At 52.6% G+C, this 16824-nt stretch overlaps 5 protein-coding genes across 5 annotated transcripts; 2 read left to right on the forward strand and 3 right to left on the reverse strand.

Moving 5' to 3' along the window:
* Positions 1 to 3806: 3806 nt before the first annotated feature.
* PG985_005760 (uncharacterized protein) lies at positions 3807 to 4418 on the reverse strand (the record flags this gene model as incomplete). Its single annotated transcript, XM_066825529.1, has 3 exons — positions 3807 to 3983; positions 4094 to 4333; positions 4413 to 4418. 3 exons carry the CDS (start codon positions 4416 to 4418, stop codon positions 3807 to 3809), a joined length of 423 nt encoding a protein of 140 aa, XP_066688689.1.
* Positions 4419 to 5410: 992 nt separating this feature from the next.
* Positions 5411 to 5761, forward strand: PG985_005761 (uncharacterized protein; the record flags this gene model as incomplete). The annotated part of the gene is made up of 1 exon (XM_066825530.1): positions 5411 to 5761. The coding sequence occupies one exon, from the start codon at positions 5411 to 5413 to the stop codon at positions 5759 to 5761; it is 351 nt and encodes a 116-aa protein (XP_066688690.1).
* Positions 5762 to 6260: 499 nt separating this feature from the next.
* Positions 6261 to 6653, reverse strand: PG985_005762 (uncharacterized protein; the record flags this gene model as incomplete). Its single annotated transcript, XM_066825531.1, has 1 exon — positions 6261 to 6653. The coding sequence occupies one exon, from the start codon at positions 6651 to 6653 to the stop codon at positions 6261 to 6263; it is 393 nt and encodes a 130-aa protein (XP_066688691.1).
* A 1994-nt stretch (positions 6654 to 8647) lies between these two features.
* PG985_005763 (uncharacterized protein) lies at positions 8648 to 9636 on the reverse strand (the record flags this gene model as incomplete). The annotated part of the gene is made up of 4 exons (XM_066825532.1): positions 8648 to 8690; positions 8753 to 9154; positions 9206 to 9343; positions 9416 to 9636. The coding sequence occupies 4 exons, from the start codon at positions 9634 to 9636 to the stop codon at positions 8648 to 8650; spliced, it is 804 nt and encodes a 267-aa protein (XP_066688692.1).
* Positions 9637 to 9646: 10 nt separating this feature from the next.
* PG985_005764 (uncharacterized protein) lies at positions 9647 to 11802 on the forward strand (the record flags this gene model as incomplete). Its single annotated transcript, XM_066825533.1, has 5 exons — positions 9647 to 9692; positions 10049 to 10389; positions 10429 to 10805; positions 10950 to 11417; positions 11526 to 11802. 5 exons carry the CDS (start codon positions 9647 to 9649, stop codon positions 11800 to 11802), a joined length of 1509 nt encoding a protein of 502 aa, XP_066688693.1.
* Between the last annotated feature and the right edge of the window lie 5022 nt (positions 11803 to 16824).

Raw genomic sequence — 16824 nt, forward strand, 5'->3', positions numbered from 1 at the left:
CCCTTCCCCATACGCACGGCTCCTACCAACGGTAAATGGTTTGCTCAGGAACGAATGGAAAACGTCTCAAGAAAGAACCCAGGCCCTGTGCTGCGCACGCGTAAAAGAAGGGATAGAAGCAACGAAAACATAGCGAAAAACTGGAAGACATGGGTGAAAAGCAGTCGAAAGCTTCAGCGTCGATACGGAGCAGAGGTTTACATCTATATCAAAGTGCCCCGTAGGCGCAAACAGTATCTCTTCGTATCTCACAGGGGTATGTCACCGTTAACACTAAGCGACGTGGTAAGCACCCCCCCCTCCGCGACTCACGTGGCCACCGAATATGTTGACTTTCACTAAACACTAAATAAATAACCTAGGAAAAGCAGTATCCGCCACCTACGGTAGTTGTTGGGAGTGAGTTGGATGGGCCGGACCAAGGCAAGGACGCAGCACCAGAAACTGTTGATCGCGTGTTTTAGTCGAAGAAGGCAGGAGTTCAAGGTATGTCCCAATGGGGCAGCCCCAACCAAGCCTCTTACGGAACAGCAAATGCAGATGGGAGCGATTGGGTTCCCTGGGTAGACAAGGTACGACGGGTTCGTATAGAATTCAATGGATGTTTATAGCCTACCATGGCTACTGTCGCCGTCCAATCCTAAACTTGACCACAAGCCTGACAGTATATGATCCTTATAGCTCCAACCAGGAGGATGGTCGAATTTCATGCCATCCAAATCGAAGTCTGTGGGGGAAGTCCCCCACGTTATTGATTCGAACTTGGTTTTCGGCATCAAGTATAACATCTGAGCTAACGTATGATGCTTGAATATTTGGCGAAGACGCTCGGGGGGCTCCTGTCGCGAGCATGTGTAGCGGTATTTCAGCACTTGTGAGGCGAGAGGCTTCACACTGATATAATACTTCAAACTCTCTTCCAGCTGGTACCACGTCGACTCGAGCGAAACCGTTGGTTGTTGGATGCCGAAACTGGAATATTCCAGAACCGCAGTTGGTGTTCCTGGCTGGGTGACGCGTAGTGTGTCCAGGTCCATTTTCCAGGTCCTGGTGGAGCACTTCGGGGTGGGAGCAGCCAATCCAGAACTTGATCCTAGCCCCTGGTTCTGCTGATCTGCTTCTCGAGCGCAGGACCGTAGGACGGATAACGCCTGAGTCAGAATCCACGCCAGAACACGGTGCTACGTCCCACGCGTAGAGTCCGGAACTGACGGCAGCTGCAGATGAGCCGCTTGCTCACGAGTAAGCCAAGGATCCGACAGAGAATGTCTGTCCCCGCGTCTATGCCTCATATCAGATCGGTAGGCTTTAGCAACTAGGTCGGGTTGCCTTTACTTACCCGGCATGGAGTACGGTTCGCGTGGCTCCCCTATGTCGAACTCAAGCCGTGGGCAACTGCAAGAATACTCTTGTCCGAAATGGTTGACAATGGCGGAGATGACTGGAATTTGCGGGCACAGGGGCGGGATCGACGCATACTAAGGAACCACGAGATTGGTGAACCCATCGATGAGTTATTTAAAACCCATCTTTCGCTACAATGGTCCTATAATACTTTGTAAGCCTCTGTGTGCGTTCTGTTGGTAATTTAGAACCGGAAGCGCCTTGTGCGGCATACTAGGATGATGGGTCCCAGATGTGAAGTGAGAGGCTTCGGTGCTGGGTATCGTAAGTGCTGATGATGGCTCAGCGGCGGAATGTGCGATTGGGATTACGCTGGAGGAGAAGGTATCGACATTCAACAAGGGGAAGTTTTCTCTGTCATAAGGTTAGCGCCCAGGGAACTTGCAATCATGCGAAAGTTCGTTGACGAGTTTGTTGTGTAATTTGTATGGTTTCGTGTCTGAAGTGCGTACGGAATGTCAGGATACTCGGAGAGGCTCGTTTGGTTTACTCCGTACGACGTATGAGAAGAACCACCTATCATTGTATGCGCCTAAACTGTGTTTTATAGGGGTTCTGACCGTTTCTGAGTCCGTCCAGATCCAGCGAAGTAGGGCTATCCAGGTGGCCGTGGTCCAGCAGTTACCGGGTGAGAGGATGTATCTATACTGCTCATCACATGTGTATGCCCTCGTGTCTAAACTGGCCAGCTCGAGGGAGAGCACATCAACCAGATATTCTCTAATTCTGAAAGAACAAATTTGACCTTACATCCAATTCCATGGCTTTTCCATCCGATTAATGGAATTCACCTCGATTGACAAAATATATACTATTTATTTGAGTTCTCGTATATCTGCTTATTCAACCAGCCTGCAGGGCAAAGAGCCTATTGGATAATCTACGACGGGGTCATAAGAAGCCACCTGGTTTCAGGAGGCCTGAGCTGTGAGTAAAACCATAACGGAGGCCATGAGTGATATCACTCACTTTGCCGCTGAGGTGGACGAAGACCGAGGAAAGATTTTAAACCTGATTAAACCTTTCGTCTGTGTCCGTGAGGTTGCATGGTGCGCCCCTGTGTGATGGATAAGGGGGGCAGAAAGGCGAAAGGATGCTTCGAATATAAAAACCCCGAGGTCCAATGGTTCTGGTTCATACATAATCACTCCCTTGTTTCTACCTATTTCACATCGAGTCTTGGTCATAAATCCTCAGTATTCTACTCATGGAACTCAACAAGTCCAGGCTCGCCATTGTCAGCGGAGCACTAATTGTCGAGGTCCTGACTACACTCTGGAACTGCTATACTGTTCAGAATCTTCCGTCGCGTAACGAGGTCTCGACGCCCATGCCACTGAACGCAAGCTATCGGTATACGTTCCTCATCTGCTTTATTTCCATAAATATGGTTGGAACGTCCATCTCGGGAGCCCTTTTAATCTTATCTTGGCAAGGATATGAGTTCTTGCTTCATTACTTGTTGCTGGTATTCTTACTATGGAGTATGCTTCGCGAAGTAGGTCTTGCCCCATTGGATCGCGGTTCATGCTTTTTAACAGACAGAAGTCTCTTCTTATAGGGGGAACATGGAGCCCAGGAAAACGGCCATTCGCACCTGTACTCCTGATGTGCATTTCCTTGGGAGCCTGCTTGTGCCTCTCTGTTGGCGTGTTCGCCGAGGGCCTCCTAGTGTCCTGGGGTGGGACTCTGCGTCAAATAGCTATGGGTTCGTTTCGGCTTTGGCTTGTCTGGGAGTGGCTTCTGGTAGCCCAGGATATGCCTCAGCGGAAGTCATATGTTGCTGCTCACCATTTACTTCGCGTTCTGGCATTTGGTGCCACATTGCTAGGCTTTTCGAGCCAAAGTACGACCGAAGAGCTTCTGGTACGTGTACCATTTGTTTCCAGAGGATCGAACTAATCGGTACAGATCACCTCTATAACCTATGTTACGTACGACTTGATGACTACTTGTCTGACTATGGGCTGGACATTCTCACATCACTCTGGGCTGAGGGTTGCCACTTCGGTCCCCCTTACCCATTGGAATGCTGCCGATCTGACTAGTTCTTGATAATGCCGGGTTGGTTGAGGTGTGATAGACTGTGTTTGAATTGAGCCACTACTATTATAGTGTAGGGATATGGCATGTCTTTGCTACCCAGACCTGGACTGGCCATCCTTGTGTAGATATTTCATAGGATGTAACGATAGCACGAGAATGGGCCTTGTATTTGGGTTTGAGAGCAATAAATCGCCTTAAGTGGCGTTACCGTCAAGGCTTGGCTGGTGGCGGTAACTTCGCCGGAGACCATGGGTAGATATATCAGCCCTCTGTACTCTATAATCGCCACCCATAGACATTTATTTATTCAACACTAATATGCGAGAAACCTAACCTTCCCCACTGCCATTCCTGTCCTAGAGAACATCACCACCCAAATCAAGGCTATCGAGGACCTTGTTGAGACTCAGCCCGCCTAACACGACATTCACCCACCCACCGAGGCCAAAGGCGTTGAGGAGCTTGCCAAACAGTTCCAAGGCACCGTAGAGCAACAAGTAGACAACCGCGATGATCTGGAAAAAAAGGTTCCGCTAGGAGTTCCCAGAGCAGATTGAGATCCTTCTTGGCGTAATGCATGTCCTCGAGCTTGGGCTTAGCGATCTTAATGGTCCGGTTGATGGCTTGAATCGCCACCCCTAACCTTTCTGACGGAGCTTCCCAAAAAGAAAGAGGCAATCGCCACGAACAGGATCTTAACTACTGATCGCAATCCGGAGTTCGTTTTGGGGCTGTCGCGGACGTAATTCTTTCGACCACTATGGCGACGTCCATCTTGGAGGCTTGTATTTGTGTGATGGACGCGGGAATCTTTGCCTGGTTGACGATAAGGTCGCTGCGTGCGCTTGTAGACTTCGTGCTCGTAGGTTTGCTCTTGAACTCTCTGTCACCCGTCATAACATTGTTATTCATGTGTTTCCATCCAACAATTAGGTGTCTGGAGAAGATAAAAGGGCACTTACACGCATGGTGTCTAGGTTGACACTTAGCCAACGACCTTTACTGATTAAGGGGCGAAGTTGGTGATAGTTTTGGGTGTAGGTTTGGTTGAATATGGATGCTTTGCATTACTCCGAAGACAACATGTTCATAGAAATTGACTCCTTCTTATCATGGATATCTATTCCAGCATGGCTATGAAGAAATTGTAGCAGAGCCGCATTTCCATCTAATATTGTCATAGGAACATCTCTCCGGCGTAGGCGCCTATGAGTCAAACTAGACCGAGTTTACTCCAGTCACGCTCAAAGAAAGGGGCGTGATGGCAGCGAGGCAACTGAAAGGGGGGGTCCGCCCTTGAGGCGAAGCGTCCTCATCACGGCAGAAGATACGTGCAAGTAGAGTCGCATGCCGCTAATCGTAGATAGAAGCTGCTATCTTCCTGAAGAACGGTGCGTTGCCCACAGCCGCCCTTCGAGTGGAATTGTACCCTGATCCCCTCGGTCAGAAGCCTAGGCTTCTTTTCCATATACACAGTGTCTCAAGCAACTATTACAGATAAGAGGCAGGGCAATGTGACCGACAAGGGGGGGACGGGGTCGGGCTACGCCTCAAGGAGGGTCCCTTACGTGAGGCATCCTCATGACGAGCATGACAGCCACATATGCACATTCGTGCATTCATTTGCTTTGGCAGAGGGAATGTTAAGGTATATCTTGGGCGCTTTTCAAACTCCTTTTGAGAGTCACTAGAGCCCCTCGATGGGTTGCGTATTTCCACTTTGAAGGGATAAAGGATAGCAAAAGGGTGACTCCACATATGAGGCGAAGCCCTCGTGACGTAGTGTGGATGGCAGCCTGAGAGTAAGGCTGACATTCTAACACTCCAGTGTAGCCTGCGGATTAAGGCGTCTATATGCTGCGCATTTGTGTGCCCTCTAGAGGTGCACCCAATTTCACAGCAAAATCATAATTGAAATTTAAAAGATGGAAAACCCCAGTCGTCCTGCCCGCTGTCGAACATGTATGCCAGGCTGATGTATCCCACAGGGGGCATCAACACGTGGCATGTGCCCGACGGCATCACCTCAGGCTCTAACATCCTGGACGAGATCCCGGTAGATACCGTCGCCAACATGATTTTGCAGCACATCTGCCGTGGCAAGGCCGGCGTCGTTCATGCGGGCTCAGAGCTCTACATCCCGCGCACCTTGGACCACTTCCTCGCTGACCTAGACGAACACGTTCCCGACGAGTGGAGGAGGGGAAACGCGCGAAATGTTTTCACGTCGGATCTGTCGCAGAAGCAATGCAAGATTGCCAGGTTCTACCGAATCGGCACCCGGGATTGGTGGTTCTGCACCCTGCAATAAGCTGGTCTGGATTCCACCGGCCCTTTGGGTTTATCGCCACAAGGCCATGACGCAGACACATATGTCCGGGACAGACTAATGCAGGTGATGAGGAGCTTGCCCAAGGACATGTTCCGCGAGAACGAGGATAGAGGGCCCCTACTCAAGACGTCCAGGCTGTAGCAGATCCTAGGCAAGCGTTCGGTGGTGATGGCTAGTCACGGTGGCCTTGTAGAGGCACATACATTTCTTTTCGGCACATAGGTCTACTCTGCGTCCTCTAGTGATTCGTTACAGGTAGAAAATGTCATTGTAATGCCACTGCAGATGGCGCGGCATCCCGTGGTCTATATCGTTGCCAGATTCTCAATTGATTCGATTTCCGATGCGCTATGTGATCCGGCGCACAAATCCATCCCTTCTAGCTTTTACCTCCACGTCATTCTAATGCCTGTCCTGTCTCTTGCATCCAATTGTCAATCGCTTCTCGGCACCGTCGCGTTGAGGATACTGCGACGCGTTAGCTGGGCCCAATCTTATTGTTGGGCAGAACAGACGGAGATTTGAGCAAAGAGTCCACGGCATTCTTGATGTTCCTCAATTGATGGCTTTCTGGCTGGTTGCCAGGTGGGAAAACATTCCGCAGGAGTGCCTCGCCTGCCTGCCTGTCCTTGTTTTCAATATATTGTAACGCCCCGACCCAGTTCTTGACATCGGTGCACACGCTCCCCAAAGACGCCGTGGCGCTTTCTATGTGGGTTGCAGCAGATTCCAATATCGTAGCGTCCAGATCCGCCGTCGACAAGTGCACCAGAGCTGCCAGCGCACAGACCGTCTTTTCTCTCTCGTCGGCGGGGTCGGTCCGGTCGCTGCTGCTGTCAGCCTTAGAGGCGGGGAAGAAGATGTTCGGCATGGTGATGGTCTAAAGCTTGTGGGCGGGTTCGCGGGCAGGAAGAAGCGGGCTAATGTCAACGCCAACGGCGGCGCTGTGGTCGCTGCCCTCCTTTTAGGTGCCTGTTCCAGTGGACGACCACGGAATCAGGTCGCCGGCTTTATAGCCCGTGGCCCGGAGCCGGACGAGGTTGAAGATAGGCCGGTCGAGTGTTCCATATGGCATATGCTATGTGATGACCTCTAAGTGCCGCGGTGATCTAGCGCCGTATCTGTTGGACTACCACAACGGCTTAAAATAAATCTGCCCGAATACCGCAGCGACGAGGATCAAAATTAGACCTAGCATAACACTTTCTGAGCATGACAATCATATGAACATAGACTGAAGAGGATACTGAAATGCCGAATAACCAGAAATTAGGTAGGAAAAGTAAAGCTACACGGTACTGCAAATTTCTACAATACGGTTCCTGATTTCGTAGATTATATGGATGGCCTAATCGTACGACCATTCTGCAGCTTCGGGGAGGAATATGCAAGTCGGGCGCGGCCTTTTTCGGGACCTGTGTTGTTTTGGCGGACTTGCTTCCAAGTCTGCCCCGGGCTTCTGTACCCGTACTCGAGCGATAGGACTCATGCTCGGGGCATTTCGCTTGCCCTTAGCCACACGTAGGCGCTTCGTGTTGGCATCATGGAGCGACTCGGGTGTCGGAAGACATGTCGGCGACGATGCAGGTATTGAACTCGGCCGAGGTTCCGACAGAGGGCGGGCGACCGCTAGGGGCGCTCTTTGTCTCAATCGCGGAAGGTCGGACGAGTCTGTCGATTCCAACGCGTCTGTCGGTCCGGGAGACGGCCCTGCTGGTTGCTGCGCCAACTTTTTCTGTTGGTACTTTGCTTACGAAGAGGATGTGAAGCTGCGCTGCGGCACAAATATAGTAATAGATGGCATACTAGCTATCTCAGCATATTTAACAGAGGGGAAAAGACTGGTCAATTAATTCGATGAGACTCGAGCAGGCGACCTGGTCACTGGCTGCATAGTTAGCTTGGCGTTGGCAGCTGGCTGTGGTAACTGGCTCTAGCTAGGGGCGATCGGCAGGTACTTCGACACATTGAGAAGATACCTCGAGGGCGGGAAGCATTGTGGCCTAGCCAAGACCGTCTGGAGACGGTCGTATACGTATGAACTGTTACATTAGGAAGTTCTCTCGGAACTCACGGAGTCAATAGTAATTAATCCCCGCTATTGCCCAGCTCGCCTAGCTCGCCATCCCAACTCGCCACAGCACCAATATGCCTTTCAGTCCATACGATACGTTGGGAATGGGTGCTCGGCCAGCTACATCTTCGACAATCACGTCATCATGTAAGAAAGCCTTGCTCGCGCGTCACCCTGATAAGATCAAGGATGGGCATAAGCATGAGCTTAAGTGGTGGCCGACAACCGAGAATATAACAGACGCCAGAGACTATTTGCTAAATCTGTTAAACGAAGACAGAGTAGCGGAACCGACATTTCCCACGAACCTTTTTTCTTGGGACAGATCAAGCCTTTCACCAGCCCAACCTGAAGAACGACATCCGATATGACGTCGAATGGAAGGTTACTCTCAATCGTAGAAGCAAAGCCGAAGACACGGAGCAAGACGTCGTACTTTCGCCGCGGGAACTTTGAAAATCCAGTCTGCAGCGAAAGCTCGAGATTATCGTCAAGAAGAAGCTCCTAGCCAACAAATCCTTCCAAGTGGAAGATATCAAGATAATCGTATCTGTGACTGGCAAGCGAAAACTCACGAAACGTTACGAAGGACTCGATATCTATTGGGCTACCATGGAGACGCAGCTCCGAAGTTGGAGGACTCTGCTTGCGAAGCGGAAAATACGGCCGAGCTGCTACTTTAGTGCAACGTTTTCTCAATTGCCCAGAGAAAGCAACGATACACGCGGAGAGAGCCGTCGTAAGAATGACTAAGTCGCGACCGGATGCGGCTTTCTTATAGCGTTCTGGGGTTATGGAGGCAGCCATGCAATGACTGCGGCGGAATCAGAGCTTCTTGCCATGTGTACGTATTGGAACTAAATAGAAGAGGTGACACATGCCATTCAATAACTCACGCTCCCCGACTACCGAAGGTGACGCCAGAGATATGCCCATTGTTCATTCCAAGCTGAAAGCCTGAGTTATTACCTCCAAATGTCACCTGCACTGATGCTTTCTGATACTGAGCGATTTTCTTTGCTTCGTCTTGATTCTTTAGCTTCAGTTCCTCAAGAAGCTGGTGCAATGTCCGTAGAAGTGCCTGTTCTTCTCTCATCGCCCGTCGCAAACCAGCTTCGTCTTCATCCGCAGAACTACTGCTGTCGTCGGGTCCCGTGATACCAAACCGCTGGAATGTATGTTCCAAGGTTACGAGCTGCTGATCGGTAGCCGTCATCGAGATGCTGATTTCTTGGTCTTTCTTTGTCATTGCGCTATTTAACTCTTCGGTAACAGTCTGGTTGTGCATGGAGCTGTGCCTATACCGAGTATAAGATACTGATAACCAGTAAGGTAGATATGATACTTACAGAGTTGCTGTGCTGATTATCAGGTTAAGAGCTATTAGATACTTCTGTAGTTGCTCGAACATCGATTTGACCTGGTCCTGTCTGACGAAGCCCAGGCTCAACCGATCTCGTGTTGAAATGCTGCCCTCGTTTGAGTGTCTAGTCCATCGTTGTAGGTCATCCCTAAACTGGGTACAGGACTTGGTACAAGCATCGATGGCGCTTTTTCACTGTTCAAAGACAGCTGCTCCTAGCGCTTCCCATTGCGGCGGGCTGATTACATTGAGTGACTGGAGTGCTGCTTCGACAGAGCGAACATCCTCGTGGAGAGTTTTCAGGGTAGATGGAGCGTCAGAGATCTTCCGGAGGTCTTCAACTAGAAGCCGTGTCCAATGTAGCGCGGGGGCAAGAATGCCGGCCGCACCTAGCGCAATACTCACGGGATCAGCCATGGTGTTCTGAATGAAGGATGAGAATTCCGCACTTTGGTCGCAGTACAGTGCTGGACGTACGTGCGGGGTGAATCTGAGTGCCTCCCATCTCATTGGCGTAAGTGCAGTGTTATGTCACGTGCAGACGCAGCCTGCTTTAGAGGCCTTCTATGTGGTTTACTGCAGGTCAGCTGAGCCGATTCTGGTTTTCTCTTCTATCGTGTGTTTTCTACATTCCACCACGTTAAGTTATACCGCGATCGAATCTTGAAAATGGCAGGCAGACCTCGGTTGCTTTTGAAGGGATAAACCATGGGATTCAAGTGGGTACGAACAGCGGGTCTCTGCAAGTGCACCTCCCCCCAGGTAAGTTAAGCCTCAGCGACTTCCTCCCCTGTAGTGTCACGACACAGGCTAAATAGAACCTTAACAGAACGACCAGAAACACCACCGACACCCTCTTCCAACATCCCCTTCCGCCGCGATACCGATTTCGTCAACCGCAAGACACTGTTCGACCGCTTGCTGCAGGCATGCTCAAGCCCAGCCTCCCGTACTGCCCTTGTGGGGCTCGGCGGGGTCGGCAAGTCACAGCTGGCAATCGAGTGCTGCTATCAGACCAAGGAGGCCGCGTCGTCGCAGAAGAACGAAGACATATGGGTGTTCTGGGTCCATGCCGGGACCCGCACCCGTATAGAGGAAGATTTTAAAAAGATCGCCGATGTTGTCAAGATCCCCGGTCGAAATCAGCCGAACGCAGACATCCCTCAGCTCGTGGAACGGTGGCTTCGCAACGACAGGAATGGACGATAGCTTCTGGTTCTGGACAACGCCGACCACCCTGACGTCCTCTTCGATAATGAACAGAGCGCTGCTTACTCGGACGCAGCGAACGAACGCACGCGGAGGGCTCTGTGGACCTACTTGCCGCAGGCTTCAAACGGGTCAATTCTGATCACAACACGAAACAAGAGGGTCGCCTTCAAGCTGACAGGAGGCCACAAAAGCATCATTGAGGTACACCCGATGGATAAAGACGATGCAGTGGCATTGCTCGCCACCAAAGCTGGCGATCAGCCAGACATGGATTCTGGTCCTGCGTTAGTAGAAGCACTCGAATATATGCCTCTGGCGATCAGCCAAGCAGGAGCGTATATCCAGCAGCGAGCCCCGCGAACTTCAATTCGAAGGTATTTAGATGAGTTTCGAAAAAGCGAACGGAAGAAGATCAATCTTTTGAACCAAGACGCAGGCGACCTCTGACGAGACCCGAACACATCAAACTCTGTCATTGTAACGTGGCAGATCTCCTTCGATGCTATTCGATTGCACAGGCCATCAGCGGCTGATTTACTTTCTTTAATGAGCTTCTTTGATCGTCAGGGCATTTTGCAGTCGTGGCTACGGCCGCTTAACGACGGATCGAGTCAAGATACGAGCGAAGACAGCGATGCTTCTAGCCAAAGCGATTCATCTGATATGTCTTCGAGAGAGGTTTTCGAAGAGGATCTGGCAACACTTCGAAACTACTCTTTAGTTTCTATAAACAAAGATGGTGACGTCTTTGAGATGCACAGTCTCGTGCAGTTATCGACAAGAAGATGGCTTGATGCGCAGAAGGAAACGGAAAGATTTAAGGAACTGTTCCTCAGGCGGATGGCATGGGAAGTGCCGACGGGTGCCTATAAAAATTGGGAAGTCTGCCGAAAACTGTTCCCGCACGCTGAAAACGCTTTGAACTACCGTCCATACAGCGAAACATCGTTGGAGAATTGGGCTTTGATCCTGTACAATGCAGGCTGGTATGCACAGGCGCGAGGGAGGTATTCTATAGCTGAAAGGATGGCCAAGAAGTTGCGGGTTGCAAGGGAAGAGATATTTGGAAAAGATCATGAATTAACATTGGATAGTGTTTCGATGCTCGGTGGAGTCTTGAGAGATGAAGGTCAATGGGAGGCAGCGGAGAAGCTGTTTGTGGAAGTGATGGAGAGGAGCAAGCAGAAACTCGGAGCAGATCATCCTTCCACGCTGAACAGCATGGCCAACCTGGCGTCGACGTGCAGGAACCAAGGCCGATGGGAGGCGGCGGAGAAGCTGGACGTGGAAGTGATGGAGAGGAGCAAGCAGAAACTCGGGGCGGGTCATCCAGACACGCTGAACAGCATGAATAACCTTGCCTATACGTGAGAGGGTCAAGGCCGATGGGATGAAGCTCTTGGATTGATGCGGGAATGTGTACGGGCTGCGCGAACTGTCTTGGGCGCTCAACATCCTCATTATCTATCTTCACTGAAAAGCTTGCATGCCTGGGAGCTGAAGCATACCGGCGCCGGTGCCAGTTGAGTATAGAACGGTTGATCCTGTTGGGATTCTACATCTTGTTGTAACTATAGTGGTCGTGGTCCGAAAGAAAAAAATGAAAATAAACGAATGATAGATGCGATGATCTCGAGATGGGAACTCGTTTATACTGTAATAACAGGGAGTGAAATGCGCGCCGAAGATGAGACTGACCGGATTTGTATAAAAGCTCGGTTTGCGGACGCTGACAGGGACAATGGCACTGCCAAGGAAACCATAATCTGCCAGCGGCTTCTGGCTCTTGGTTTTATGGAGCATAAACTAATGCAAGAGCATGGTAATCGATTTATGGATGCATAAGGTAAGGATAAGCAAAGGCAGAATTTGACTCTGTACTTGCGAGCATGGCGGGGTACATGGTGTCAGCAGCTACCCCTGCTCAGTGGGACCAAAACGGTAACTGTCAAAGAGTGAAGAGAGGACGCAGGTCTCGCTAGCGACTGTACCCAAAACAGATACTACCAGTAGAGAACTTTGGAGGAGAACCTTTATTTTATTATAATTCAATTCATTATTATTCCATTGCTGAGAAGGGAGGTGGATGAAGAGGCGGCGGACGTCCGACGCGACAATGGAGGACCGTGCAGAGATGGAGATCGTGGTGGACGCGCCAAACTCTATCGCGACCCCTACTCTCGAATGAAAGCGACAATGAACCGGAGACAAGCCCGAGCAACAACGTGTCCATCGACCCGGAGGTGCTGCAGCGCATCTACGAGCTCGTGGCCAACTCTCGTAACGAGGTCCGAGACCTGAAAGAGATCATCAACAACCAGCAGGCAATCATCCAGCAGCTCACCGCCGAGCTTCAAAATGTCACCCAGCAGTTGGAAGAACTCAGGAACAGCGCGGCCCTCGCCGGCAGCGCCCAGACGAGCCCGCAGGCCTCCTACGCGCAGGTCACACGCACGCCCCCGACGAGCCAGCCGAGCAACGTACGCACACTTACCTCGATGAACACGACGCCTTCCACGTTTACCGACACCTTGTACTGCACCATCGACACATCCCGGATGGAGGACGAGAAACGAGCCAGTGTGACCGCCGGAACGGTTCGAGCTGCCATCGAGAAGGAGATGCGAGCGACGGGAGAACAGAAGGACTGGCGATGCCGCGCCGTGACCATGGACCCTAGGAAGCCCCAGCGTATCAAGATCGTCTGCCGAGATGAGACCGAGCACCGACTAGTCAAGCAAGCCGCCGAGAAGACGAACGCGTCAGGGGCTCGTGTCCTGCGAGACGAACTATACCCGATCAAGGTGGACAGCGTCAGGCGCACAGCAGTCCTGAACGAAAACGACGAGATCCGAGACGGAGCGGCAGAGGCATTCGGGCAAGAGAACTGAGACGACAGTCGCCAAGGTGGCATGGCTGAGCCGGAAAGACAACGGGAAGGCATACGGATCCATGGTCGTCTATCTGACGAAGGCGGCCGAGGCGCGGAAGTTCCTCGAGGAGGGCTTCTTCTACGCCGGAGGCGAGTCGGGCTACACGAGGATCTTCGAGCGACGGGAGCGGCCGGAGCAGTGCTACAACTGCCAGCAGGTGGGACACAAGGCATTCCAGTGCAAGAACGCCCAGACCTGCGGACGATGCGCGAAGCAGGGGCACAGCCACCATGGCTGCGAAGCTACCGTTCTGAAATGCGTCCCGTGCGGTGGACCACACGAATCGTTTAGCCGACACTGTCCGAAGCTGTACCCATCTAACCATGACTAAACCGTTCCGCATTATTCAAAACAACGTAAGGAAGCAAGGACCTGTCCACGACAGTCTTATCAATGATGAGGATGTACAGCACGCGACAGTGATCTCGATTCAAGAACCGCACGCGAGGATGGTTCAAGGGAAGCTTCTGACGACACCGATGGGACACCATAGGTGGGTTAAGATGATCCCATCAGTTCGGAGAGACGGGAGGTGGCCGATCCGGAGCATGCTCTGGGTCAGCAAGGAGGTGGAAGCGGAACAGGTCCCGGTGGAGTCGCCAGGCATCACCGCGGCAGTCTTGCGGCTGCCGGAACAGGCGGTCTTGGTGGCGTCCGTATACGTCCCTGTGGAGGACCCCCCGGCGCTCCAAGAAGCGTGTAGAAAGCTGCGCACTGCTATCGAGGCAGTGAGAAGGAGGATGGGGACAGCAGTAGAGTTGGTTATCACGGGGGACTTCAACCGACATGACCAGCTCTGGGGCGGAGAGGAGGTGCGACTAGAAAAGCAAGGAGAGGCGGATCCGCTTATTCATTTCATGGCCGAATTCGGCCTTAGCAGTCTGCTCCCGCGGGGCACGAAAACGTGGAGTGGCGGAGCCTACAGCACGACCATCGACCTCGTCCTAGCATCGGAAGCGATGAAAGATTCTCTAGTCAAGTGCAAGGTGCTCGACACGGAGCATGGGTCGGACCACAGGACCATCGAGACGGTCTTCGAGACGGCCACACCCGCCCCAAGGGGCCAAGAACGGCTTCTCTTCAAGAACGACCCATGGAAGGACATCAACACCCGGATCGCAGCGGCACTGGCTACGACGGCCACGGGCGGTACGGTCCAAGAGCAGACGGACCGGCTGATGGACGTCGTCCTAGAAGCAGTGCACGCACTGACCCCCAAAGCCAAGCCATCGCCGTACGCGAAACGATGGTGGTCAACGGACCTAACACAACTCCGGCGCATTCACACGTACTGGAGAAACCGAGCCCGGGCCGAGAGGAGGGCAGGATGCACCAGGAGCGACCTAGATGTAACGGCGAAAGGTGCCGCAAAACAGTACCACGATGCCATCCGGCAGCAAAAGAAGAAGCACTGGAACGAGTTCCTCGCCGACAACGACAACATCTGGAAGGCAGCAAAGTACCTCAAAGCGGGCGACGACACGGCATTTGGAAAAGTCCCCCAACTCGTGCGGGCAGATGGGACGAGCACCTCCAACCATACGGAGCAGGCGGAAGAACTGCTTACCAAGTTCTTTCCTCCGCTTCCGGGCGAGATTGCCGACGAAGGGGACCGCCCGCAGAGGGCGCCCATCGAGATGCGCGCGATCACGATGGAAGAGATCGAGCGGCAACTGTTCGCAGCCAAGTCCTGGAAAGCACCCGGGGAGGACGGCCTGCCGGTAGTTGTCTGGAAAGAAGTGTGGCCAGTGGTCAAGCAACGGGTTCTCACGCTGTTCCGTACGTCGTTGGAGGAAGGAGAGCTACCAACCCAATGGTGCCATGCGAAGATCATACCGCTCAAAAAGCCGGGCAAAGAAAACTACACTATAGCGAAAGCCTGGCGGCCTATCTCGCTGCTATCAACACTCGGGAAGATGATGGAGTCAGTCATTGCGGAGAGGATCTCGTACCTAGTTGAGACGTTTGGGCTCCTCCCAACGAACCACTTCGGCGCCCGGAAACGACGATCGCCAGAACAGGCGCTCATGCTCCTACAAGAACAAGTCTACGCTGCCTGGCGAGGCCGTAAGGTTCTCAGCCTCGTAAGCTTCGACGTCAAAGGGGCGTACAACGGGGTTTTCAACGTCAGGCTTCTCCAAAGGATGAAAGCCCGAGGAATACCGGACCCGTTGCTCCGTTGGATCCGCGCTTTCTGCTCAGGTCGTACGGCGACGATTCTGGTGAACGGACACACGTCCGAAAGACGAAGCCTACCACAGGCGGGCTTGCCCCAAGGCTCCCCCCTGTCACCGATTCTGTTCCTCTTCTTCAATGCGGATCTGGTACAGCGGCGGATCGACTGCTACGGGGGTGCTATCGCCTTTGTAGACGACTTTACAGCTTGGGTCACAGGCCCGACGGCGGAAAGCAACCGCGAAGGGATAGAAGCCATCATCAACGACGCCCTCGCATGGGAGAGGAGAAGTGGTGCGACGTTCGAAGCGGACAAGACAGCCATCATCCACTTTGCCCGCAAGTCGTACAAGACCGATTCGACACCCTTCACCATCAAAGGACAAAGTGTTCAACCCAAAACCCATGTCAAGATCCTCGGGGTCATTATGGACGCCAAGCTGAAATACAAAGAACACATTGCCCGGGCCGCAACCAAGGGGCTAGAGGCCGTGATAGAACTGAGACGGTTGAAAGGACTGTCCCCAGCCACGGCACGACAGCTCTTCACGGCCACGGTGGCGCCAGTGGTAGACTACGCGTCGAACGTGTGGATGCACGAATGCAGGTACAAAGCGGCGGTGCCTGTGAATCGAATCCAGAAAATAGGGGCCCAGGCAATCGTCGGAACGTTCATGACAGTGGCGACAAGCGTGGCAGAAGCAGAGGCACACATTGCTACGACGCAGGATCGGTTCTGGAGGAGGGCGATCAAGATGTGGGCGGACATCCACACCCTCCCCCCGACAAACCCCCTTCGCAGCTGCACGGCGCGGATACGGAAGTTCAGGAGATACCACCGGTCGCCATTCTACCAAGTGGCAGACGTATTAAAGGACATGCCCATGGAGAAACTCGAAACCATTCAGCCGTACGCGCTGGCACCATGGGTGAACCGGGTACCGACGGTGACAGACGAGCCAGAGGGGATGCCGAGCACAGCCCCGGTCTGGACGGCACGCATCGCCGTGAGCAGCTCAGCAAGGGAGGGTCTCGTAGGATACGAGGGAGCCGTCGAGATAAGGACGTCCACGAGAGCGAGCCCTATGTGCGAGACCCGTGCTGTCACTCTCGGCACAAGAGAAGAGCAGAACCCGTTCACGGGAGAACTAGCGGCTGTTGCAGACATGCTGCACTCACTACCGAAGCTTCGTTACCGGAGTATCCTGTTATTCACGAGGAATAGAGCCGCGGTGTTCACACTGAAGAAACCACGCCAACAGTCTGGACAGCGACATGTCTGCCA

This window comes from Apiospora marii (assembly GCF_038362585.1).
Source record: "Apiospora marii strain CBS 49790 chromosome Unknown utg000003l_segment0_segment0, whole genome shotgun sequence".
NCBI classification, from domain to species: domain Eukaryota; kingdom Fungi; phylum Ascomycota; class Sordariomycetes; order Amphisphaeriales; family Apiosporaceae; genus Apiospora; species Apiospora marii.